Consider the following 23,199-nt stretch of genomic DNA (forward strand, 5'->3'; position numbering starts at 1 on the left):
GACGTGACCCATGGCTGTGTGGGTTGCAGGAGGGGCACGCCGCTGTCGCACTCGGGCAAGGGCTGGGAGATGTTCACGAATCGGGTGCTCGAGGCAGTGAGCAGAGAGCGGGACGGGGTGGTGTTCCTGCTGTGGGGCAAGAGCGCCCAGTCCAAGAGCCGGCTCATCGACCGCTCCCGCCACTCCATCCTCACCGCGGCCCACCCCTCGCCCTTCTCCGCCGACAAAGGTGCCTGCTTGCTCCTCCACCCTAGGACCTGCGCTTTATCTGCCAACAGCCACACGACTGACCTGCGGTGTGCGGCGATGTGCGGTGGTGCGCCTCAGGCTTCTTCGGCTGCAAGCACTTCTCGAAGGCCAACGAACTGCTGATAAAGGCGGGCCATGAATCCATTCGCTGGGCTCTGGCCGACGTCGAGCCCCGATACAACGTTGGCGCTCTTTCGGTGGAAGAAGCGGCTCTGGGTGTTGATGACGTTGACAGCGCGGACGACGATGAGGTCGGCGACAGCGGCACGCAGGTCGAAGTGCCCCCCGGGGCGAGCGAAGCGAGGAATCTCTTCGAGGGCCTGGTGTTCGTCGTGTGCGGCCTCATCGCCGAGATGCGCGACCTCCACGCCAAGATTCGCCAACAGGGCGGCGAAGTGGCGCACATCGTCTCGGCGCAGATCACGCACATGGTGACCACTCAAGCCGAGGTGGACGCGGCCTCCTACAAGGTGGCGCGGGCCATGGCCTACGACCGGGTGCACGTCGTGTCGGCCGACTTCATTCACGACTCCATCCGCGCAGGAGAGCGTTTGGCCGAAGCCGCCTATACCCTTGCCCAGGCCAGCCCCCAGTCCACCGGTACTGTGGCAGAGGGCTACACCTCGTCTCTGGCGAGAAGCGAGCTTTCCCACAGGACCAAAGAGCTGCCGGCCTTTGGTGTGGCGGAGCAAGAGCAGAATGGGCCTGGCCCAGTCGCAGCGGCGCAGGTGCTGGACTGGCCTTCCGCCAACCCCTCGCGGCCGATCATTCGGGCAAAGAGGAAGGCGGTCGTGGTGTCACGCCTCTCAACACCCGCGTTCCAGTTTGCGGCGCCGCCTTCGCAACTGTCGCTGTCCGCACCGGCCCAGCAGGCATCGACAGGGGTGCAGCTTGCGGCCTTCGGTGCCGCGTCGGCATCGCCTTTGGTCACCCCAGCGCCCGTGCCTGTGGACTCGACCGACGACGTTCTGCCGAAGCCGGCCAAGAAGGACAACTGGCGACCCCACTGGGGCCTCGTCAAGATCTACAAGGCGGATGACCCGCACGCCCCGCACTTCCCAAAGGACTATGACATCGTCCGCAGGGACGTACTGAACGTACACGTCATCCTCGTCATTCTCTTCCGCGTCGTTGGGCTCACTGTGTCGTCGTGGTATCGAGTGCAGGTGACTGAGCTGAACGAGAATCGGAACAAGTTCTACAGCATGGAGCTGCACGAGGGCAAGGAGAGGGGCAAGAGCTACTTCCGCATCTACACCCACTACGGACGCACCGACCTGCTCGATGCCGACTCACAATCTGGTCTGGATTCCACCGGCGGCGTGGCCGAAGAGTCATCGGACCTGTTCGTCGAGCGCAAGGAATGTCGATACCTCCACAGCCTCCAGCAAGCCAACGTACGCTGCCACACCATCGGCTCCCCACTTTGCCAGTGAACTGTGGGGCGCAGGAGAATAACTTGAATTCCTTTCGTCACTCCATAGTGGATCTACGACCTGATCTTGGAGGACAAGTCGGACGCCGAGGCCAAGGGCTACAAGTCCATCAAGCTGGCCGCCGCCACTGTCGGCTCAGAGAAGGGCCGGGCCGTGGACCAGCACCCCAGCCAGGCCAAGGTCGCCCGGGCCAATGGTGCGCCACCACTTCGTTTTGCCATGGTTGTGATTGGTGGAATGAATGCACTAACCGGCCAATCGACAGCCGACGGCGAAGAGCTCGCAGCTGACGTGGCAACCGCCGCCCAGTTCACTGACCAGGTGAGGCAGCTGGTGAGGGACATCTACGAAGAGGCGACGAACCAGCTGACGAGCAAGGTCTCGGCGAAAATCACAGCGCGCGGGCTCGAGACGCCGCTCGGCATCCTCGACCTGGAGCAGATCGCCGAGGGCGAGGCCATCCTGGGCCGCATCCAGGACCACCTCACCTCGACCGGCGGTTTCGTGGACCAGGGGTCAGTCGCCAAGCTCTCGGGCGAGGTATGATCTCTTTCCGCATGCGCCTGCATTCATTGCATTCCGTAACCCAGGGATGTGATGTGTTTGCTGACGTCATCTCTCCTGAATCGTCTCTCCAGTTCTACACTCTGATTCCGCATCGGCTGGGGCGCTCAAAAGCCGAGATGGCCGCGGCGATCATCGACACGATCGAGAAGCTGGAGGAGAAGCAGGAGCTGCTCCAGCTCATGAAGGACGTGCTCAAGGTACAGCGTCAGGCCTTGGGGCAGCTTTGCGCTGAATGCGGTCATAGCGAGCGTACGCCCAAACTCACACCACTCTTCGCTCTCTTCTTCTTCTTCGCCACTTTTTTGTTGCGCAGGTTATGAGCCATGTGCGATCAGGCCGCGAGCATGGTGGGGCGGATCCAGGGGAAGACCTGGAAGTGCAGATCAAGTACAAGGCGCTCAACTGCGCAATATCCCACGTGTCTCACGGTTCCCCCGAGTTCAAGGGCGTCAAGAAGATGATCAGTACAGCTGCTCACCCCTCATCATCATACAAGCTACAACGTATCTGGTGTGACCTTCTTGTTTGGAATGTGTCATTCCAGGGCAAGATCTGGACAGCTCCAGCATTCGTCTCGTCAACGTGTTCAAGGTGAGACGTGAGAAGGAGCACGAGCGGTTCACCCAGACTGTCTTCAACACGCGCTACCTCTTCCACGGCTCCCGAATGGGTATCCATCATACCACATTCGTCACATACCCGCACATATTCATTTGACTTGTTACTATTTGTGCTGCTCAGGTAATTGGCTGGGGATCCTGTCACGTGGCGTGCTTCCGCCGAAGCGGGTGACCACCCTGGGCGTCAAGCGGACGGACGAGGGCCTGCTGGGTGCGGGCATGTACTTTGGCGAGACCGCGGCCACCAGCGCCAAGTACTCGGCTGTGGGCCAGAAGGGCTACCGCATGATGCTCGTCGCCACCGTGGCGCTCGGCAATATCAAGGACTACCACCAGCCCAACCCCGACCTCACCAAGCCTCCGCTCAACTTCCACAGGTGCGCTGGGCTGCGTGCGTGTGGTGTGTGCGGTGAGCGTGTGTCATTGTTTTCCAGTGAAACTCACGCAACTCATTTCATGTGTCAGTTGCCATGGCGTGAAGTCGACCCCGTACGCGCCGACCGGCTTCGTGGACAGCGAGTACGTCATCTACGAAACCGACCAGCAGCGAATCGACTACGTCCTCCAGTTCCAGTTACGCGCCATCTTCTGCTGCTGACATCACCTTCATGGCGGTCTCTTAATCTAAACCGATTCTTGTGTGCGCGCAGACTGCCCGATGACCCTGTCCCTCCGGCTCCCGTACCCGTGAGACCCCCAATTCAAATGACCTTTACCAAGAGACTACACCACGACCCCAAGGTCACCGCGTCGAGCCAACGAGCAACGGCATTCACCGCCGCCCCGCCGCTGGAGGTCAAGTCGCGTCAGTGGTTTCCTCCATCTTCGGCGGCCCAATTCGCCTCCCCGGCCCGCTACGTGCCGTCTTCGTGTACGGCTCCCTCCGTATCGACGGGCGCCACGCCCGGGCGCTCGCAGATCTCACCGGCGCCGGCGATCACAGTCGCCCCAACCGGGCGATTCCAGGCCGCCGCCAGCACGACCGCTAGCGACGGGCTCACGCCGGTGAGCGCCCTGAACCCCTTCTCGGTCGCGTGGACGATCGAGGTCAGGGTGGTCTATCTGGTACGGTCACATGGTAGTTTTGACTTGCGTTGACGTTGCTGGAATTGACTGATGATGACCGACATTCTGATGTTGGTCGGCAGCCGACGGAACTGTTCAAGTGGCAGAAGAACGGGAAGGAGGGGCGCCACTTCTGCTGCGATCTGATGGACAAGAACGGCGACTGCATCCGCGCCGTCGCGTACAACGCCGTAGCCGACGATATCTTCCCTCGGCTCAAGGAGAACCAGGTATGCCAGATCAGACCAGTAACATGGTGGTTGCTGGGCGACCTAAAGAAATTGGCGTGAAACAGATTTACAGGATTTCCGGGGGCCACTTCAAGGTGGCCAACAAGAAGTACTCCAAGCTGAGTCACGACTACGACCTCACGTTCGCAACCACCACTCTGATTATCCCGATCACCGATCCCACGCGAATCGCCGCGTTCCCCACGCAACAACCCGACTTCCTCCCCTTGTCGCAGCTGGCCTCTCGCGAGCACGACGAGGTCGTTGGTACCGGCACCCCCGCACACGCACGACCGCACACGCACACGCCCACGACCGCCCACCGCGGACACTTACAAAAACGAGTCTCCTGCAGCGGTTATCGGGTTTGTGCAGGCGGTGGGCCCATTGGGTAGCATCACGGCCAGAACGACCGGGAACGTCATCCCCAAGCGTAGCGTGTTCCTGGAGGACCAGACCCGGTCCATAGTCGAGCTCACCCTCTGGTACGACGACGCCAAGAACGCCGCGACCCTCTTCAAGGTACCTCTCCTTAGCCAACCGACCGGAATGAGGCATCGCGCGCTTACTCGCCGCGGGGGGCGCCGATGTCAGAATGGCGACGTGCTGGCTGTGACGGGGGCGTGGGTGAACCGGTTCCGCGGGCACACGACGCTCTCCACCAAGCACGCCTCCTACAAGCTGCACGTCAACTCCTCCGCCTTCCCCCAAACCGCCGCCCTGGTCCAATGGTGCTTACACGACACGCACAACACCCGCACCTCATAGACGCAACGCACACGACACACGACACGGTATGCACACCTTGTGCTCACTGGACCTTCGCAGGCGCAGAGATCAAGAGGGGGAGAAGAAACGGCAAACAGAACAAGCGCAGCGCGAAGAGGCCCGACAAAGACTGCAGCAGCAGCAGCATAGGCGGGAGGAGACTGCTGCGCAACCGCCCACGAGCGCCTGCCCCGGCTGGACCACGGCCCGCGAGCCGCTGTTGTCCATGCAATCCACCAGCGGTGGGCCTCGGGACAGGGCGGCCGACGACTCAGCTGAGTGGGAGCGGTCGTCGTTCGCGTGGGGCCTGCCCCGGTCGAGCACGACAAGTTCGCGCAGGAGACGGCGGGCGCGCTGATGCGCAAGAGGCGCGAGGCGGAGCGGATCGAGTACCTGCGCTATCTGATCAATCAGCAGCGTCTGCCCACTGGCCTCGTGGGGCTTGCCCTGTCGTACCTGCCCTACGCGCGCCTGCTCGACCTGCAGCGCGCAGAGCCTGCGTTCCTGTCGCGCGACCACCTGGTGACGGCCGACGTGACCAACCTCTGCATATGGCGCGACGGCCTGTCGCTGCTCGCCGGCGCGACTGGTGACGCCTCGACAACGTCGAAGCTGCTGATGCGGGTCTACGACCACTTGGAGCTGCTCCAGAGGCGCGCGCTCGACGCCGACGAGAGGGACCCGCGCAAGTACTCGCCCGTCATCCCAGGCCACGCGCCGCCGCCGCCGGAGACCACCAGTTCGGGTTCGTTGGCCGTGGTCCCGTCGCTCGAGGAGTTCAAGCGCCGGCTGGACGCCTTCACCAACGGCCAGCTGCGCCACCTTAACTGGGACAACCTCTTCCTCGGTACGCCCACCACCCACTCGCCAAATACCAGGCATTCCTCGCGCTGTGACTCACACCACCCAGCCGGAGGGAGCGTGGTGGCGTGCCTACTGCCCGAGGCCGATGTGGACCCCGCGCTGTGGGGCCAGGGCGACATCGACCTGTGGATCGTGGGACTCAACCCCCACCAGGCCCGCGCCAAGGTCTCCACAGTACCCTTGGAATCTCAGGAATTCGGAGCTAAACTCAATGGTGGGATGGCATGATGGTATGCAGGTGCGGGAGGTCTACGAGCAGGTGCGGCGGGCGCAGAGCGAGAGCGAGGTGTGCGTGGTGCGGACCAAGAACGCGGTGAGCATATGCACCCGTCACCCGTCGCGCACGGTGCAGATCATCCTGCGCCTCTACCGCAGCCCGGCGCACGTGCTGGGCGCGTTCGACCTCGACTGCGTGGCGGTCGGCTGGGACGGCCGCCAGGTATTGGCCATGCCGCGATGCCTGCGCGCCCTGACCACCAAAACCAACCTGATGGAGCTGAGCTCTTTACGCACCTTGTCCTATTCCTGCGAGGTACCCACACACACACGCACACACAACCATCGCATCCGCACGCCCGACACTCGCCTGATGCAATTCGTGTGGGGCAGTTCCGAGCGGTGAAGTACTGCCGGAGGGGATTCGCGCTGCGCGTGTTCGATGCCCAGCAACTACTGCAGGACAGGGCCAAAGGCCGCGATGTTCACCCTGGAGTGCCGCTGGTCCAGGCCGACGGCGTCGCGCTGGCCAAGATCGTCGGCCTGCAGTTCGCGCTCGACACCCTCAAGGCCGCGCCAGAGAAAAAGCAGACGAACGCTGGCGAGCCCGACAAGGAGGCGGGTGATGGTGGGGCGGCCTATGACGAGACGTACATACCCTACGGGCCGACGTGGGACGGCCCGCGGATCCGGCGCTTCCTGGAGCGTAAGCAGGCCCGCGAGCGCGCCCAGCTGCGACAGAGCGGCGCCATCGCGTCGGTGCGCGACTACGCGCCCTTCTTCGTCTTCGGCGCCAGCCTGGATCAGGTCACCAACCACTCGCGCGCCCACCTCCACCTCCCCTTCACCCTTGTTGAACAGTCCTGAATTCTTGCCAAACGAAAGATGAAAGTTGGGGCATGAAAATCGTTCTTTTTGAATGATCACTCAAAAAGAACGAACTCCCAACCTCCGCGTTGTGTCGAAATGCGACTCTCTGGCCAATTTAGCTACGCGGGAGGGCGATCACATGGTACACCACTGGTGCCAGTGTTCTTGCCCTGGTTGACTTGGTCCGTGTGAGTGTAGGCCAACTGGCTCATACAACTTAGTTAATCATCGCTAATGGCCAACTTAATGGCCTTTTTGGAATTGATGACAGTGCTCTTGTACATCGGGAGGTGTTATGTGCTGGCGGAGAAGCTTCAGGCGGTGGTGGAGAAGAGCTGACGCACGCACTGGAGGATGAAGGTCGAGTGCTCCTCAACGCTGTGGCCCAGGGCGGCCTCGACGTGCAGCCGCAGCAGCTTGGGGGTCTGCAGCCGGGCCTCCTCCACCGTGAGCTGCTCCTTCAAGTAGCGCCGCAGCGTCTCCTTGATCGCCTCCTGCGTCTTCTCCGTCTTCTCCCTCCGCTCCTTCTCCTCCTCGCTCTCCACCTCCACCTTCTTCACCTCCTCCTCCTCCTCCTCGACGACCTTCTTCTCCTCGATCTGCATCTTGTTAGTCTCACTGTCGGCGGCAGGTTCGGCTGCGACCTCGGCGGCGGCTTCGTCGTTGTCGTCGCCGTCTTCGTCGTCCGAGGCGACGGCGATCTTGCGGCGCTTGCGGCTGGAGCCCTCCTGCTGGGCCTGAGCCTTGGCGGCCTCCTCGTCAGCGGCATCAGCAGTCACTACCACGGCGTTCTCCTCCCCGTCATCATCGGACACCTCCGCGCGGCTTCGCTTGGTTGACTTGGGCGCCTTCTTCTCCTCCTCTTCGTCATCGCTCTCCTTGGCGGCCTTAGCGCGCTCTTCGTGCTTCCGCTTGGCCTTCACGATCTTCCGCTTCTTCCTCTCTTCCTCCTCCTCTTCCGCCTTCCTCCTCCTCCTCTTCTCCTTTTCCTTCTCCGCCTTCCTCTTCTTCTCCGCCTCCTTCCGCTTCTTCTCCTTCTTCCTCTTGGCCTTCGCCTTCTCGTCTTCGCTTTCGTCTTCGCTCTCATCATCGCTCTCTTCATCTTCATCGCTGGCCTTTCGCTTGTTCTTCTTGTTCTTCTTCTTGTCGAGCTTCTTCTGCAGCTCGGCCGCCTCGCGCTCGGCGATGCGGTCCAGCGTTTGCTTGGCCTCCGCCTCGTTCCTGGCCTGGGTCTTCTTGTCCCACTTGTATAGCTCGTCCATGTCCTCGTCGTCCTCGTCGTCATCGCTCTCAATGTCCGAATAGAAGTCGCTCGCCTTCGCCTTCGGCTTCTTCTTCGTCCCGTCCTTCTTCTTCTTGTTCTTCGTCTTGTCCTTGCCACCCGTGCTCGTCTGCCGTTGTGTGACAATTGTCACCGTGTGCGGTGTGTGTCGTGTGAGTGAGTGAGTGTCGTGTGTGTCGTGTGTGTCGTGTGAGTGCGTACCCGCTTGGCCTTCTTCTCTTTCTTTTCTTTGGCGACGCGGCGCTGCTCCTTGAGGGCCTCGGCCTTGTCGGCGAGGTTGACGCCGCGGCGCACCTTGCGGGGCGCGGCCAGGAAGGCCACCAGGTCGGCCACGAGGGTCTTCTTCTTCCCGTCTTCGCCGTGGGCCACGCCCAGCACGTCGGCCAGCAGCTTCAGGAACGACACGCTCTTCGCCTCCAGCTTCTCCTGCGCCTTGCCCTAGTAGTCAATGCGTCAGCGTCGCACACGACACGACACACACACCGCACACACCGCACACACGAAGGGCACGCACCTGGTAATAATCGGGCAGGCCGGAGAAGGCGATGAGGTTGGCCTTGACCTCGTTGGCCTTGCAGGCGCGGTTGTAGAAGATCTGGTGGACCTGCTTGAGGAAGGTGTCATTGCGGGAGAAGAACTTGATGTTGTCCACCACCAGCTCGCTGTCCTCCAGCTTGCGTCCCTCGCCCTGTTCATTTACAGCATATCAACAATAAACGTTGATTAATTGAATCTACAAAATGTAGAAGAAAATGAAACTGTAGCATGCAGGCTCGAGCGTAATGATGATGACGACGATGCAAGAACGTTTACCTCCCATAGGGGCTGGACTTCCTTCTCCTCGAATTCGAAGCGATTGATGGAGCGACCGCGGCGCTTCTCCTGAACGCGCGGCAGCCAGCGGGCCTTGGGCGAGGCCACCTGCAGCAGCTCGCGCTTGCCGATGCGGCCCGACTTGTGCTTGCGCTTGGTGGGCGTGCCCGGCCCACTGGGCGACGCCACGAGGTTGGTGGACGTTGGTACCACGTTCTCCTTGTCATCTTCATCCATCTTCTCATTGGCCGGGGCATCTTCGTGCTGCTTCTGTTGCACCTGGGCCTCGTCAGAGATCATGGCCGTCGTGTCATCCACCGACGTCGGCTGGGGCAGAGCCACGGCGAGTGTGTCAGCAGCTTCAGGTACGTAGTCGCTCATCATCTGTACTATTTCCTTGCTCTATCAATTGAAGCTGTTGGAACTCATCATTTTGTCCACCAGATTTTTGGCGCGAAAACCCCAACCGCCGCAACGGTCCGCAGCCAACGGTTTTTTATTTTGGGCAATTTTGGTGATTTCCCTTTCCCCCTTTCCCAAAACAAGTTTTCCTCAGCATGACCATGTCGCCCTCGGAGTTTGGGACGAACATGATCGAAGATGATCGGCAACGCGGTGATTGGTAGACCGAGCTGGACAACAGGAATTTATCAGGGCTATTACCGGGATTTATCTTGGCGGGCAGGAGTGGTGGGTTGCCCTGTTTGAACAAGCTACCAATGGGCGTGTTGGGTCAACACATAAAAGTGCTGCCTTTGGTCTTGTTTCTTCTCACACCTTCCCACACATTCTTCCCAACAACCTAACATGTCTCCACGCCACCTACCCATCGCTCTTCTCCTGGCCCTCTGCGCTATGCTCGCCGTCGCCAGGCCCAGTCCGGTCCGGACTACAGCTGCGAGTACCGCTACCTACTGTTCTCGTCGACCTCATGCGAGGGCGAGATCCTGGACTGCAGTCAAGTCTCCCATGCGGGCAACGCCCTCGATGTGTGCAATTACCTGTATTTGGACGACAACACCTACTACTCCCACACCAACTGCACGACCAAGCAGCTCCAGATCTACACCACCTCGGACTGCAGCGGTTCCCCGATCACCTCCGTCACCAACGGAAACTGCAATAACATCAACGGCCTCTCCCTCCGCCTTTCGTTCGACAGCACCTGCGGCTCGGCTGCCGCCCTTCAGAGCTGGGTTTCCGTCCTGGTCTAAGCCCATTACCACATTAACCAAAGCAGCCAATAAAACGCAACATGGAATTTGTTCTCACCAACAGGAGCGCTTTTGACCGAAAACGTGTGGTCTTTGACCGAGAAAGAGCGACAGCGCCACATACATATTACGGTCAACCAAGGAATCCCTCAGATACCAGAGTAACTGGACCACAAAGAAGAACAGATAAATAGAAGAAAACCAAGGATGAAGAAATCACTCTCTTCTTATCTCTAAAAGTCTCCACTACACTCTTTCCTCTTCAATAGGTTATCAGCCCTAAGCTGTGGCTACAGAGAAGCATTCACTTTTGTCCATCACACTGTTACTGACTGAAACAAGAAGAGCCTAGGCGATGGCGGACCGATCGGCGCCGCGGGGCTCGCGCTTGAGTGACAGGTTGTAGAGCTCGTCGTCGCTCTTGGTGGGCAGGTTGACGAACAGGGCGGATATGCGGGGCACCTCGAGCAGGTTGTAGGCCTGCTGCTGGTACTGCTGCAGCTCGCGGATGGCGCTCGCCACCAGCTCCCGCTTCGAGAAGTTGATCAGATCGCCCAGGTTGTCTGCAGTACATGCAGTGGCGACATGGTCAGGCCATGCCTGAACAAGGAAAAGAAAAGAAATTGAGAAAACGAGCGTACCAGGGTTGCCCTCCTCAATGAAGATGAGATCCTGGAGGTAGACGCCGATGTAGGGCAGGCAGGGCGGCTTGGCCTCGTGGATGGCCGTCCGGTAGGCGCGCCACGAGAAGTCGCACGACATGACGCCCTCCAGCATGTCTCGCAGCTGTCATGCACGACCCGTCTCGCGGTCAGTCGCAATTAAGAAAAAGAGAGAAAGGCGAAAGAAAGACGACAGGGAAAGAACGAATGAGGGGCGCTCACCTCGATGGTCTTTTTGGGCAGGTCCTTCATGGTCCACTTGAGCCGAATGACCGACGACGTGTTCCACCCGGCAATGAACGCCATCAGGCTGCTGAAGTTGTTCAACGCATACAAGCACTGTGCGCACAGAGCGAAAGATACAAACAATGACGTTCAGTTCCCAAACGATCAATGGGGCGGGGGGGGGGACAGCGACTCACCTTGGCGATGTTGACGATCTTGGTCATCATGCGGACGCGGTTCCGGAGCAGCTCGACCTTGACGATCATGGACGACACCCAGCCGGAGACCACGTTGAAGCGCCCCACGAACGCCAGCACGTTGGGCGACAGGTGCTGCAGCTTGGGATTGTTCCACGCCTGCTGCAGCAGCTCCTTGTGCTGTCGGTGCCACGTAGCCATAGATATAGGAGTTAAAAAACAACATGGCGGAGGTGATAGGAGCTTAAAAAGAGGGGTGGAGGCCAACCTTGATCTGGGCAAACATGGAGTATTCGATGAGGGTGATCTGTCGGGCGATCTCCTCGTCGTCGATGTCGAAGAAGTTGAGGTTGGGCGAGTACAGATTGCGTGGAACCTTCGGGGTGGGCGGCGCCTGCGCGAATATTCGCTCCAGCTTCTTCGGATCGGCCGACGTCTACAGTACGGGTCACACCCAGTCCGTCAGTTCGTGTTATTCGTCGTTCGTTTGAAAGAACGAAGAATGAAAGCGAAAGCGGAAGCGATGGGTGAGGTGCCTTCTTGATGAGGGTCTTGGCGAGCTTCTTGGCCAGCGGGGAGTGGCCATCGGCGGGCAGGGAGAGCTGGATGAACTTGTTGAGCTTGGTCACCAGGAAGGCGTCGAAGTCGTCGAAGCACGTGTCGAGCCACTGGTTGAGGATGTTGACCACTCGGAACTGGATCGGGAACACCACCTTCTCCCGCCACTCGGCCTCGCTCATCCCCGGTTCGCACGTCGACGTCGGCACATGATACCTTTTTTTCGAAACCACACACACACACACACACGACACATGACACATACGACACACACGACACACCGCGACACACGACACACACGACACACACACATGAGGCACGGACGCGGGAAAATGAGAAGAACGAATTGGGCGGTGTACCGTTCGAGCAGCTTGTTGAGGAGCACGACGGGAGTGGTGAAGGACTGGTAGGTGATGAGAAAGGCCTGCATGAACTTGGGGTCGTAGTCCTCGGAGCTGGTGGTGGCCGTCATCCGCATCACCAGCTTGTTGAGCGTGGCGGCGGAGACCTTGCCCGTCTTGGGGTCGAGCACGAGGTTGTCGGGCGAGTCGGCGGGCTCCTTCCATATGTTGGTGCCCAGGCCGGCCCGCTCGGCCGCAGCGATCCAGCCCTCGTCGACCTCGCTCGCCGCATTGTTGTCGTCGCGCTGCAGGTCCTCCTTCTCCGCCAGCTCCAGGAACTGCTGCAGTTCCTCGGAAGCCTTCAGCCCCTGCTTTTGGACCGCGTCGCGTCGGCCGATTTCAACCTGCGCTCCAGTAGTTGGGGATCGAGGGTGAGTCGATGAATGTTCGCAGGGGGGAGAGAGGGTGGCGGCGTCGGTGGTACCGCTGATCGCTTGGGCTCTCCCTTACGGCCGACGGCGGGGCTCTGGATCCCGCCGATGGAGGCGGAGGACGACATCACGCGCACGAGCTTGTTCACGAGCACCAGCGACGCGTCCCCTCCCAAGAAGCCGTTCTCCCGCAACGACTTGGCCAGGTCCATCCTTCGCTCTGTCACAGATCTTAGATTACGTACCGCGCGCGCACACACAGACACACACACACACGACACACACGACACACACGTACTTGTGGCTCTGGCGAACACGCAGAGTGTGGCCAGGTTGCGTTGGTTGAATTTGAAGAGGACGTGCATGTTCTTCTTCTGGCTGAAGGCCATGAGGATGTCCTTGAGGGGCTGCGAGTAGTCGACGCAGTGGACCAGCGTGTTGCCGTCGACCAGCTCGAACGTGCAGGGCTCCTTGTGAACCCGCAGCGACAGCTTGAGCGTCGACTTTTCGGCCTAGCCCAAAAGTGAGTCAGCAGAAACCATTGCAGTTGCAGTGTGTGTGTGTGTGTGTGTGTGCGTGTGCGTGTTGTTTGTGCGTGTACGATGCAACGCGCGTGAAACAGTACCAGGCCGAGGTAGCAGGACATAGGGCAGCCGGCCATGAGCCACAGCCCGTGCGGCTGATCGGGCGAGGAGTGCCACAGGGACAGGTTTTGTGATTTGGTGTAGGCTGCCAGGCCGCGCGAAGGTCAGCAGATCGGCGGTGATGATGATGATTTGTGATGTGCGTTGCGTTGAGTTGCGTACCCTTGATGTGTGCCGGCTTGTTTAGAATACAGTGGAGAAGGAGCTCGCCGACGGGACACCGGGGTTCGACGTCCACGCTGAGGCACTGCCCGTTCTTATAGCTCACCCGAATCCGGATTGGTCGGATTTGAAATTCGATCACGCTCTGCGCCACGCGTGCATCGCATTAGAAATTAGCACACAGTTCGTGGTCGCACACGACACACACGACACACGGGAGGTGGTACTCGGTGAGTGAGGTCGTAGGAGGCGAGGGTGCGGAGAGGCGAGAGCCAGGTGGCGGTGTTGCCGCCGAAGTGAGGGCGGGTGAGGGTAGCCGAGAGCGAGGCCGTGCCGGCAGGCGAGGCCATGTTGACGAACGAACCGCCCGCGCCGCCGGCGAAGAGGCCGAAGCGCCGGCCGAGCGCTGAGTCGTCGCCGGTCTCGAGCGCGAGCCATTGCTGCTCCCACCACCGGGCCTGCTCCTCGACCCGCTGATACTGTTCCGCGCCCGACACTTCGAGCGAAGGACGGGGCTTGTTGAGTCCGGCCACCGCGCCGCTGCCAGTGGCACCAGCCTGTTTCGATAAAAATGAGCACAGGAACACACAACACACACACAACACACACACACACACACACACACACACACACACACACACACACACACACACACACACGGTACAGTTGCGCGTACGAGGGGCTCCGGGGCTTCTTTGGCATGCTCGTGCCGAAGGTGTTGAAATGCGAAGGAGAGGGCCTCCTCGACCAGGGTCGACGCCGAGTAGGCAAAGGTGAACGTCTTGCGTTCGGGGAGCCGTCGTGCCTCCAAGTTCACCACCTCATGCCGATCCGGTCTGCGACACACACCACACACACACACACACACACACACACACACACACACACACACACACACACACACACACACGAGGTAAGTCGAAGTACAAGCAAACACGGGCCAAGAGCGAGCGCTCCACAGTAACGAACGCACATGTTGACTCGGATGATGACGGTGTTGGGCAGGGCGGATTCCCGACCAGCCACACCTCCGATCGGCTTCAACACCAGCACGTCCTAGCCGAGCAGGTGGGTGCGCGCACACGACACACGCTACTCAGTAAAAGAATGTTGGCATTCTGGGTGATGGGAGAGATCGGCGCGCACCTCGTCTTCGACGCCGTAGCTGGCGACGAGGGCCAACGGATCGAGCAGCCAGACGCCGCCCTCCTCGTCCTTGGCCTCCATGTAGAGACCCCGCGCACCCGCACCCGCTTCGCTCTCCTCGCCCTCACTGGCCGCACCCACAAAATTGCGCCAGCCGCTGTACAGCGACGGATCGCTCCCCAGCTGGGCCACGTCCTGCATGATCGTGCGCGTGTGTGTCGTGTGAGAGATTGATGCGTGTATCGATGACTCCAAGAGCACACGCACCTCCATGAGGTTGTCAACGGTCGAGCTCAGTGGGTGGAACGGAACGCGCCAACCATCGCCTGCTACGGAGGAGCCGCTTGGGTCATCGTCGCCCGCGCGCGTGGCCAGGCGCACGCGAATGTGTTGCGTGGCGGCCTTCCCTCGGCCGCGCGAAGCAGTGAGCCGCGCCGCCGAATCTGTCGACGCACCGGCCTTCACTTCCCTTCGCGGTCCGTACTCGATCACCGACCTAGCCAGCACGTATTCGCCCCAGAACGCGCTCAGCTTGTGCGTGTTGCGTGTTGCGTGTTGCGTGTTGCGTGTTGCGTGTTGCGTGTTGCGTGTTGCGTGTTGCGTGTCGTGTTTAGTTCGTACCCGGAATGGAGAGGGTACGACAAAGCGGCCAAACCGTCCTGGAGCTGCGTGCGCTGTCCGTTGTAGGGATCGCACAGATACAAGAACCAGCCCTGGGTCTGCGCGAAGATCCGGGTGGTCAGAAGAGGGAAATGGTGGGGAGAGACTAAGGTCTCGGCGACTGGGGCTAGACTGTTACCTGGGAGGCCGGAAGGGCAAGACCGAGGTCCAGTCGCTGCTTAACTTCCAGGACCAGATCGTCGGGTCCGATGTTGGCAGTCACCTGCACGCCCACGGTCGGTACCGCCACGCGACAGCTCACACCGCCAGCCCCTGAATGTGCGACGGCCATGCAGCCGCTAAGTACAGCTCATGGGGAAGAGCGAAAAGCGAAGAAAGAAAGAAAAGAGATCGGTACTCGAGTAAAAGAAAGAATCGATGGCCTGGGCGGCCGCCGCTGCTTCCTCGCGCGGTCGAAACTGGAGCGAATCCTAGCAATGTGGTTGGGATCAGAGATATGAGTACCGCCCCCATTCCCCTGGGAGGAGGAGGAGAAGAAGACGACGACGACGATGATGAAGAAGAGCAATACCTCGAGTGAGAGGCCCAGCGGGAGGATGAGCGAAGATGGCTCGAGGAGCGTGGCCTGGTCCTTCTCCAGCGCATCTGCCCGCAGCAGAAAGAGCCCGTAGCCCTCCAGCGACACCTCTGCCCGCTCCTGCACCCAACACCAGCGACACTGAGTCCTCTTCCGCGGTTTGTGTGCGCCGTGCGTGTGCGGTCGTGCGTGTGTTGTTCAGTACCCCTGCATTGTCGCGTAGAAAATGAATGATGGCGGCGGTGAGGTCCTCCACGGTGGTGCTGAAGTCGATCTGAAACTGTCGCACGAAGTGAGATCGCGCCGTCGCCGCCGCGCTTTCGCCGTGGACCTGCTGCTGGTCCTCGCCGGCGGCGACTCGGCGCGCCTCCTCGCGTTGGAACAGGGCCGCGAGTACGGGGAACACGTCGGGCGCCTCGGCAAACGAGACGTTGACGTGATTCTCCGGCTCCTGCACCACCTTGTGCGGATTGATCCGCAGGTGCAGCGTATCCTATGCCGCCACAATAGATAGTTCACAGTTTTCGTGTGGGTGCTGACGTCAGCAATCGTCGAGTGTTGAGAGGGAGAGAATAGAGTACGGTGGGCGCCAGGTCGTATTGGGAGAGGGTGTCGTCGCCGTCGAGCCAGAAGCCGTCTTCGGATTCGGCGTCGGGTGCAGTCGGGAGGCTGCCGTGGCTCCGGCTGGTCGGGAGGGCCATGGTACTGCTCGTCCGCGCATAGGTCGACCCCAAGCGGCCCAGGGTCACGTTGCCCGAGCTGCCCGACAGCGCCGCTGTCGCAGAACTGGGCGATGAGCCGCTGGTGGCCGTCGCCGTCGCTGCTGTCGTCGGCGTCGGCCCGGCGCCACTGTTGAAGAGTTGGATCTTCTCCTTCACGGTCGATGAGCTGGAGCCCAGACCCGTGACGACCCCGCTGCTCGACGACATGAGGCCGGACGAGGCATCGGCCCGGTGGCCACCACCCTCACCGCCTGCAATGGTGTCACCGCTGCCAAACGACGACGAGTCAGACGGGTCTCTGCGCCGTCGACGGCGCAGGCTCTGAGCTGTGGTCTCCTGGAGCGAATACTCCTCGGGGTTCTCCTCGGCACCCAAATACTTGCCCACCAATACTTCACCGCTTCCTACATATAGCGGAAACCAATCGGATTAGAGACTTATCCACGACACGATCGCACTCACGCACACGCACACGCACACGCACACGCACACGCACACGCACACGCACACGATACATGTGCAGCGAAGAGGTACCTTGACTGTGGTATCGTAATAGTATTTGAGGGTGAACTTGGCGGCGACGCCCGCCTGTGCGGTCTTGGAGTGCGGCTGAACCTTGATGATGTGAGGTCGCTTCTTCCACTGCAGCAGATAGCGATCAGGCTGCATCGAGTGCAGTCCATACGCCGCGATCTGCTTCTCCCTGGTCATATTTTAGCGTGTGCGTGTGCGTGTGCGTGCGTGCGTGTGCGTGTGCGGTGGTGCGCATGTTAGCAACAGCGCGGGCCAACTGCGCTGCTGGGCCATTGCAGGGCTGCTTGCCTGTCGATCCAGAAGCTGTCCGACATGCTGGGCGACAGCGGAGACGAGGAGAGCGGAGCCCCGAGGCCCTTCCCTGCTCCTGCGGAGCCTCTGACCACGCAGTAGAGGTCGAAATCGAACAGTTCCTGCACCCTGGGGCCGACAGAACGAGGAATAGAGCGGAGGTGGCGTGAGCCGCGGCAGCAAGTGGTGGTGGACGGCAGGGTGGATGGCTATGCGGTGGTACCGCTTGTTGTGATCTTCGGTGGTGCCCTCCACGATCACCTCGGCCAGGTCACCGCCGAGCGCGGTGGGATCGACCAGGATGGATCGCTTGGTGCGGTCCTCCATCGTCACCACCAGCGGCGGTGGCTTCTTCTTCAACTCGACCACTTGGTCCTACGCACTCGAGCTTCGTCAGCGACACGACACGACCAACGACACGACACGACACGACTAAACGACACGACACGACACGACACGACACGACACGGCACGGCACGGCACGGCACGGCACGGCACGACACGGCACGACACACAAGATTCGTACAGGGCGTATGGTGTAGGAGGAGAGGAGCTGCTGACTGTCGAGCCAGCGCGCGGGCGGCGTGTAGGGCGCAGCAGCTGACGCGAGCGAGGCGTCGGTCAGCGGCGAGGTGGAGAGGTAGACGGACGACGACGCCGACGACGAAGCGTATGTGGAGGCGAACGGGTTGCCGAAGGAGGGGTCGACGGCGAGCGCCAGGCCGTACAGGCCAGGGTCGTCGGCCAGCGGGTTGCGCATGAAGAGCTGCTCGAGCGCGCCCTGCACGGTGGTGTCGACCGGGAACACCACCATCCGCACCATGCGCCGCTCCGGCACGCTCACCCGCACCATCAGCTCCTTTCGCTCCTTCTCCTGCTTCTCCTTTTCTCTTTCTCTGTCCCTCTTCTCCTTCGACTTCTTGTCCTTCTTGCCTGATGATGAGGAGGTGGGCACGAGGTCGGATGATGAGGATGGGCTGGCGGGTGGCGAGAACGGACCCGGCCGCGCCTTCTTCTTGTCCTTCTTGCTCGGCTTCTTCTCCCTCCTGCTGTTCTTCTTCACCTTGATGGATGATCCATTGGATGGAGCCCCCTCTTCATCTGTCGCCGCGATGGAGAGAGAATCGAGGGTGAGGGGCTCGATCGATTTTGAAGACGAGGAGGCGTCTTCGCCCCCTTCGCCCCTCGCCTCGACCTCGGTAGCGTTTCCTTTCGTTTCCTTTTCTTCTTCTGCTTCCTCTTCGCGATCAGATTTGTTTTGGGCTTCGCCTTCATTCTTCTGGCTCGTGAGATCTTCATCAATGGAATTGTTAGATCCCGATGAGCTCGTGGCGAGGGCAGAGCTCCTGGAGGGCGTGCGTATGGCGTAGCCCCCCGCCTCGGCAGCCGCCTCGATGTCCGCCCAGGCGATGGGACGTTGACGGTAGGACGATATGCTGCGATTGGCTCTGTGCGGGCTCGCCGCATCCGCCGATATCGCCGGCGTCCACTGTCGCTGCTCCATTCCCCTCTCCAACTCTCTCTAAGTCTCTCCCTCTCTTCCAAGCTCGCCCCACTTCTCAAGCTCTGCTCCAGCTAATGGTGGTCACACCGCGCGCCCCCACCTTCGTTCTTGATTATGTGTCGACACAAAATGAAATTGAGCAAAAGGTCTGGGTTGCAACAGCAGTTGTTCTGCTTATCGATGGTGATGAAAGACCTGACCATGTGAAGGTGTGTGGTGGCTACTCAGAGGGCTGGACAGGATCCTTCAAGAAGAAGATCTTCAGTCTGTTTTTATGTGAGTGTGGAGTTGAAAGGATGGAGGGTTGGGTCAGTTCGGTGCACACGAGAGAAAGAAAATGAATTAGGCGATTCGGACGCGAGTGGTACCTGAAGGCGTCGACGCCGTTGAGGTAGTACCGGCAGAGTCGCTTGTCCTTGATGAAGCCGAGCCTCTCGTAGAGGGCGAGCGAGCCCTTGTTCGTGACCTCGGTTTCCAGCACGACCTCGTCGCAGCCGTCCTCCTTCATTGTGTTGATGGCTCTCGTCACCAGTTGCGAACCTGGTCGGCGAATCGATCACGCGCTCGATCAGCGCTTCGAACTTGGCGAGAACAACTGAGACGAAGGAAGAAGGGAGTGTGCACCGATGCCCTTCTTTCGGTAGCCGTCCTCCACGGCAAGCATGGCAATGTACCCTCGGTAGCTTCCCCTGTGGTTGTCCAACTTGCACACGATGCTGCCCACCATTCGGTTGGAGCTGGCGTCGAATGCCTGCCGCACACGATATCAGTGCCAGACCAACGAGGACACGAGCAGCGCGCGCGCACGAGCATCGATGTGCAGACAGGCCTGGGTACCAGGACGCAGAGTCGCGGCCAGTTGTTGATAAAGTAGCGGTAGGTGTAGATGGAGTAGGGTTCAGAGAGGTCCTTGGCAAAGAGCTCCATGATAGCCTGCATCTGGGACTCGTCTTGGTACGTGTCGTAACGAATACCGTTCACTTCTGCAGGCGGAGCATTACTGGGTGAAGATCGCTCTCTGTGATTAAAAAGTACACACGTTACCATTTTGCAAATCTTCGATGTCAGCTAGAGAATGGTGGCAATTCCGAGTGAGCGGGGGCTTTGAGAGGGCTGGTACGATTGCTTCGCATTTTGGCCTTCCGGAGTGGAATTGGCAGCACCTTTCTTCTTTCTTCGCCGCGCCTTCTTTACCTTCTCGCCCTCAAGCGCAACTGCTGCCGACTCTGCGAGCTGCTTCTCTTGCTCTTGCGCTTCCATCGCGATCGTTTGTGTTTGTTTTCGCTTGTTATTTTACTTTACTTTCTTTTTGGCAGGTATGCAGAATATGCACAAATATCCGTATTTTTCTCTGCTCTTTCTTTTCGCTTGATTCTGCCATTCGATCACATCTCTCTGGCTCGTGGGTGTGGTGTGTACGGCAGCAGTTTGGATCTCTCACCAGCGCCGCGTTACGTAAACGAAACAAAATTAGAGACATCGCAGTGTGAAATCGACGAAATCGACCTCTCTAGAACTCGATTTTTTTTCCCCCCATGTCAGGACACAGCGTGAATGGAAAGAAGGTGGAGGACATGCTCGTAAAAGACCTCCAGGCCGAACTCAAGCAGCGTAACGCCAGCACGGCGGGACGCAAGGCAGATCTCTACGCGCGCCTGGTTGCTCTGATGGACCAAGACCAGCCAAAGGAAGAAGAGCCCAAGGAGGGGGAGGTAGATGGCGGCGAAGGCGAAGCTGCTGAAGGCGAAGCGGCAGACACCACTACTGCAGCTGACCAGAGTGAAGAGGAACCGGCCTCGAAGATGGAAGAGGAGGCGCAGAACAGCGAGGAGCAGAGCACCACCCCTGACCAGACTGGGGAAGAAGAGGTGGCCAAGACGGAGCCGGCGCCGGCCAAGGAGGAGAGCAAGATGGAAGAGGAAGAGGTGGAGACAACAGAGCAGAGCGAGGAGGCCAAGCCCCAGACGAACGAAGCTCCCCAGGCAGAAGGTATGGAAGAGGAGAGGGAGCAGAGGAAGCGCAAAGTGGAGGAGCTTGCGTCCGACGCGGCGAAGGAGGCGGAGGAGGAGAGCAGGAGTGAGGAGCCGGCCCGCGAGGAGGCGACGGCTGCTGAAGGGGAGGACGCGAAGCAGTCCACCAACGGCGAGGGATCAGCGGTCAAGAGGCAAAAGCGCGACGACGGGGCCGAGGCTCAGCAGCGTGGCAGGCGCCTCTTCGGCAACGCTCTCCCCACGCGCGAGCCGCGCGACAAGGACGCGTCTGCCGCTGGCAATGACAACTCGGAGAGGTACACCGGCCACACACACAACGACACGACACGATACGCACCGCAGTTGGATCGTCAACTAACCACATCATGTTCATATCCCATGCAGGCACCAAGAGAAGGAGCGCGAGAGTGGCCACGACGGGGAGAGGGTGCGAGAGCGCGAGAGACAGCGCGAGCCCGAGAGGTCTGAGCCTGCCAAGGAGGACTCTCGCAGGATTGCTGCCGCCGTGCCGCGTCGTGCCTCGCAGCCAGACCTCGCCGAAGACGAGCCCCGGACCAAGGCCATAAATTGTACTCTCACTTTCCACCTTGCGGGCTTGGTGTGTTGTATGCGTGTCTCATGGCCGTGGTTGACCGCCACAATTTGGCCTGTTCGTGTTTCCTTGTTGTGTGTATCTACAGCTGTGCCTCCTCCTGCCAGCGAGCCGACCAACACGCTGCTGGTACGCAATTTTGTGCGTCCTTTCACCTTGAAGGCCGTAAAAGATCTTCTCGCAGAGACAGGCACCGTCACAAACTTCTGGATGAACGACATCAAAACGCATTGCTATGTCTCGGTACGCGCCCCACCACTCTTCGATATCTTTTGTCTCTTGTCCCCGTCAATGCTAACGCCAGAGGTGACTTTCTCCAGTATGAGAGCGCGGAGCAGGCCACCGCTACGCGGAATGCGATCTACGGATTGATTTGGCCGCCGGGCAACACCTCCAAGCCCCTCACGGCCGAGTTCGCGTCGCCCAAAGAGCTCGAGGAGAAGGCCCCGCCCAAGGCCGTGGCCGAGGACAGGGTCCCGGAGAGAGGCCGCGAGAGGGAACGGTGCGTGCTGCCCTGCCCTTCCCCCCCCCCCATGTGTTGTTCTCTCTGCGAATTGCTCACCCAGCCCGGTGTCCTGCCAACCAAATAGTCGAGGAGCCGAGCAGCCACAGCGGAGGGAGAAGGCCGCGCCAGGTATGTGTCGTGTCACACCCTCATCGAGACTGCATGTTCATGCGTCGAGCCGACACTGACCTCGCGTGCCGTCGTTGGTGCTTTTCCTCAGCAGCGGAGCCTCGTGGCCCTACGCTGGACGATCTCTTCAAGAAGACCAACGCCAAGCCGCCCATCTACTACATGCCACTCAGCGACGAAGAGGTCGCGCAAAGGCAGAAGGAGAAGGAGGAAAGAGAGCGCCTGGAGAAGGAGCGTCTTCAGAAGGAGCGCGAAGAGCGCGAGAAGAGGAGGAGAAGGAGCAGCAGCAGAAGGTACTCCAGTCTTGCCACCCACACATCCCCATCATACCTCGTATTGACCATCGTGCTTTCCCCTTCGTCTCCATACAGCTCAAGCCGCAGCCGTAGCCGCGGCCGAGGCAGGAGGAGGCGGAGCTCGTCCAGGAGCTCTTCGTCCAGGAGCCGCAGCAGGAGCCCTTCCTCTTCGAGAAGCCGCAGCCGCAGCCGAAGCTCTTCGTCCAGGAGCAGGAGCCGCACCCCCAGGAGCACCTCGAGGAGCAGGAGCCGCAGCCGCAGCAAGTGAGCGTGCCAGCGTGGAAACAACTCTTCTGACCGGAGGGGAGCGAGGGAAGAAGGTGTGGTGCTGAGGGCCAAACAGGCGAAAAAGAGAATGGAAAATTCGTGAGCTCAAGACGAAACGAACGTAACGGCTACCCGAGCACCACAACGGCTCTTGTGAACTGAACCCGGCCTGGGGTGGTCTTGGCGCCAAGAATTTTGGCGCGAAACGGTTTTGGCGCGAAGCAGGCCAAGGAGCATAAAACGCGGAGTGGGAGTTGTCCCGCTTTTCATCGACCACCACTCAGTCGCACACCCACCTCACCCCTTCCCTCACACACAACATGAGCAACGTCACTCTCGAAGAGCTTCTCCGCAAGATCCCCGCCCGCTCGCTCGTCCAGCTCGCTGAATCGGATAAGAATCTCGCGGCCGCCGTTGAGCAGGCCAGGACCAACAAGAAGGGCGAGCTCAAGCCCCTCGCCAGCGCTGACGCCCGCAAGATCATCCAGCACGAGATCCGTCGCGTTGCGGGCAAGATCCTTGCCGAGAGCATGACCGTGAAGCAGCGCGCCGACGCTGTGGCCAAGCTCAACATCAACCACGAGGAGCAGGGCAACAACCCTAAGAGCAC

The 23,199-nt window shown here is 60.2% G+C and overlaps 7 protein-coding genes and 1 pseudogene across 7 annotated transcripts in view; 5 read left to right on the forward strand and 3 right to left on the reverse strand.

Annotated features, from left to right (window-relative positions):
* Nucleotides 1-30: 30 nt before the first annotated feature.
* On the forward strand, nt 31-5,293 carry ACA1_356100 (replication protein A1, putative; the record flags this gene model as incomplete). Its single annotated transcript, XM_004353954.1, has 16 exons — nt 31-229; nt 328-1,346; nt 1,416-1,646; nt 1,734-1,881; nt 1,951-2,225; nt 2,324-2,449; nt 2,566-2,716; nt 2,797-2,922; nt 2,994-3,249; nt 3,338-3,445; nt 3,523-3,937; nt 4,021-4,167; nt 4,233-4,430; nt 4,543-4,689; nt 4,762-4,898; nt 4,996-5,293. Coding segments are annotated over 16 exons (3,981 nt in total), but the record flags the coding sequence as incomplete, so codon positions are not given.
* On the forward strand, nt 5,293-6,882 carry ACA1_356110 (uncharacterized protein; the record flags this gene model as incomplete). The annotated part of the gene is made up of 5 exons (XM_004353955.1): nt 5,293-5,782; nt 5,846-5,973; nt 6,038-6,217; nt 6,239-6,331; nt 6,409-6,882. The coding sequence occupies 5 exons, from the start codon at nt 5,293-5,295 to the stop codon at nt 6,880-6,882; spliced, it is 1,365 nt and encodes a 454-aa protein (XP_004354007.1).
* Nucleotides 6,883-7,199: 317 nt separating this feature from the next.
* Nucleotides 7,200-9,361, reverse strand: ACA1_356120 (uncharacterized protein; the record flags this gene model as incomplete). Its single annotated transcript, XM_004353956.1, has 4 exons — nt 7,200-8,276; nt 8,369-8,605; nt 8,682-8,855; nt 8,981-9,361. The coding sequence occupies 4 exons, from the start codon at nt 9,359-9,361 to the stop codon at nt 7,200-7,202; spliced, it is 1,869 nt and encodes a 622-aa protein (XP_004354008.1).
* Nucleotides 9,362-9,835: 474 nt separating this feature from the next.
* On the forward strand, nt 9,836-10,270 carry ACA1_356130 (uncharacterized protein; the record flags this gene model as incomplete). Its single annotated transcript, XM_004353957.1, has 1 exon — nt 9,836-10,270. The coding sequence occupies one exon, from the start codon at nt 9,836-9,838 to the stop codon at nt 10,268-10,270; it is 435 nt and encodes a 144-aa protein (XP_004354009.1).
* Nucleotides 10,271-10,542: 272 nt separating this feature from the next.
* ACA1_356140 (RasGEF domain containing protein) lies at nt 10,543-18,809 on the reverse strand (the record flags this gene model as incomplete). Its single annotated transcript, XM_004353958.1, has 25 exons — nt 10,543-10,757; nt 10,836-10,980; nt 11,079-11,195; nt 11,279-11,458; nt 11,547-11,714; nt 11,776-12,052; nt 12,196-12,581; nt 12,662-12,828; nt 12,907-13,120; nt 13,234-13,337; nt 13,415-13,559; nt 13,642-13,971; nt 14,091-14,250; nt 14,388-14,470; nt 14,561-14,755; nt 14,828-15,056; nt 15,200-15,279; nt 15,360-15,443; nt 15,753-15,878; nt 15,964-16,251; nt 16,340-16,858; nt 17,015-17,143; nt 17,272-17,434; nt 17,529-17,680; nt 17,832-18,809. 25 exons carry the CDS (start codon nt 18,807-18,809, stop codon nt 10,543-10,545), a joined length of 5,634 nt encoding a protein of 1,877 aa, XP_004354010.1.
* Nucleotides 18,810-19,029: 220 nt separating this feature from the next.
* On the reverse strand, nt 19,030-19,942 carry ACA1_356150 (LA virus GAG protein N-acetyltransferase; the record flags this gene model as incomplete). The annotated part of the gene is made up of 5 exons (XM_004353959.1): nt 19,030-19,075; nt 19,178-19,349; nt 19,434-19,560; nt 19,647-19,792; nt 19,930-19,942. The coding sequence occupies 5 exons, from the start codon at nt 19,940-19,942 to the stop codon at nt 19,030-19,032; spliced, it is 504 nt and encodes a 167-aa protein (XP_004354011.1).
* A 402-nt stretch (nt 19,943-20,344) lies between these two features.
* Nucleotides 20,345-22,619, forward strand: ACA1_356160 (annotated as a pseudogene).
* Nucleotides 22,620-22,909: 290 nt separating this feature from the next.
* Nucleotides 22,910-23,199, forward strand: part of ACA1_356170 (uncharacterized protein) — a gene marked incomplete at both ends in the record, with an annotated part of 626 nt that continues 336 nt past the window's right edge. The window contains one exon of the mRNA XM_004353960.1: nt 22,910-23,146. Coding sequence (XP_004354012.1) covers nt 22,910-23,146 — 237 coding nt within the window. The remainder of the gene's footprint in view (nt 23,147-23,199) is intronic.

Source organism: Acanthamoeba castellanii (assembly GCF_000313135.1).
Source record: "Acanthamoeba castellanii str. Neff unplaced genomic scaffold scf7180000084731, whole genome shotgun sequence".
NCBI classification, from domain to species: domain Eukaryota; phylum Discosea; order Longamoebia; family Acanthamoebidae; genus Acanthamoeba; species Acanthamoeba castellanii.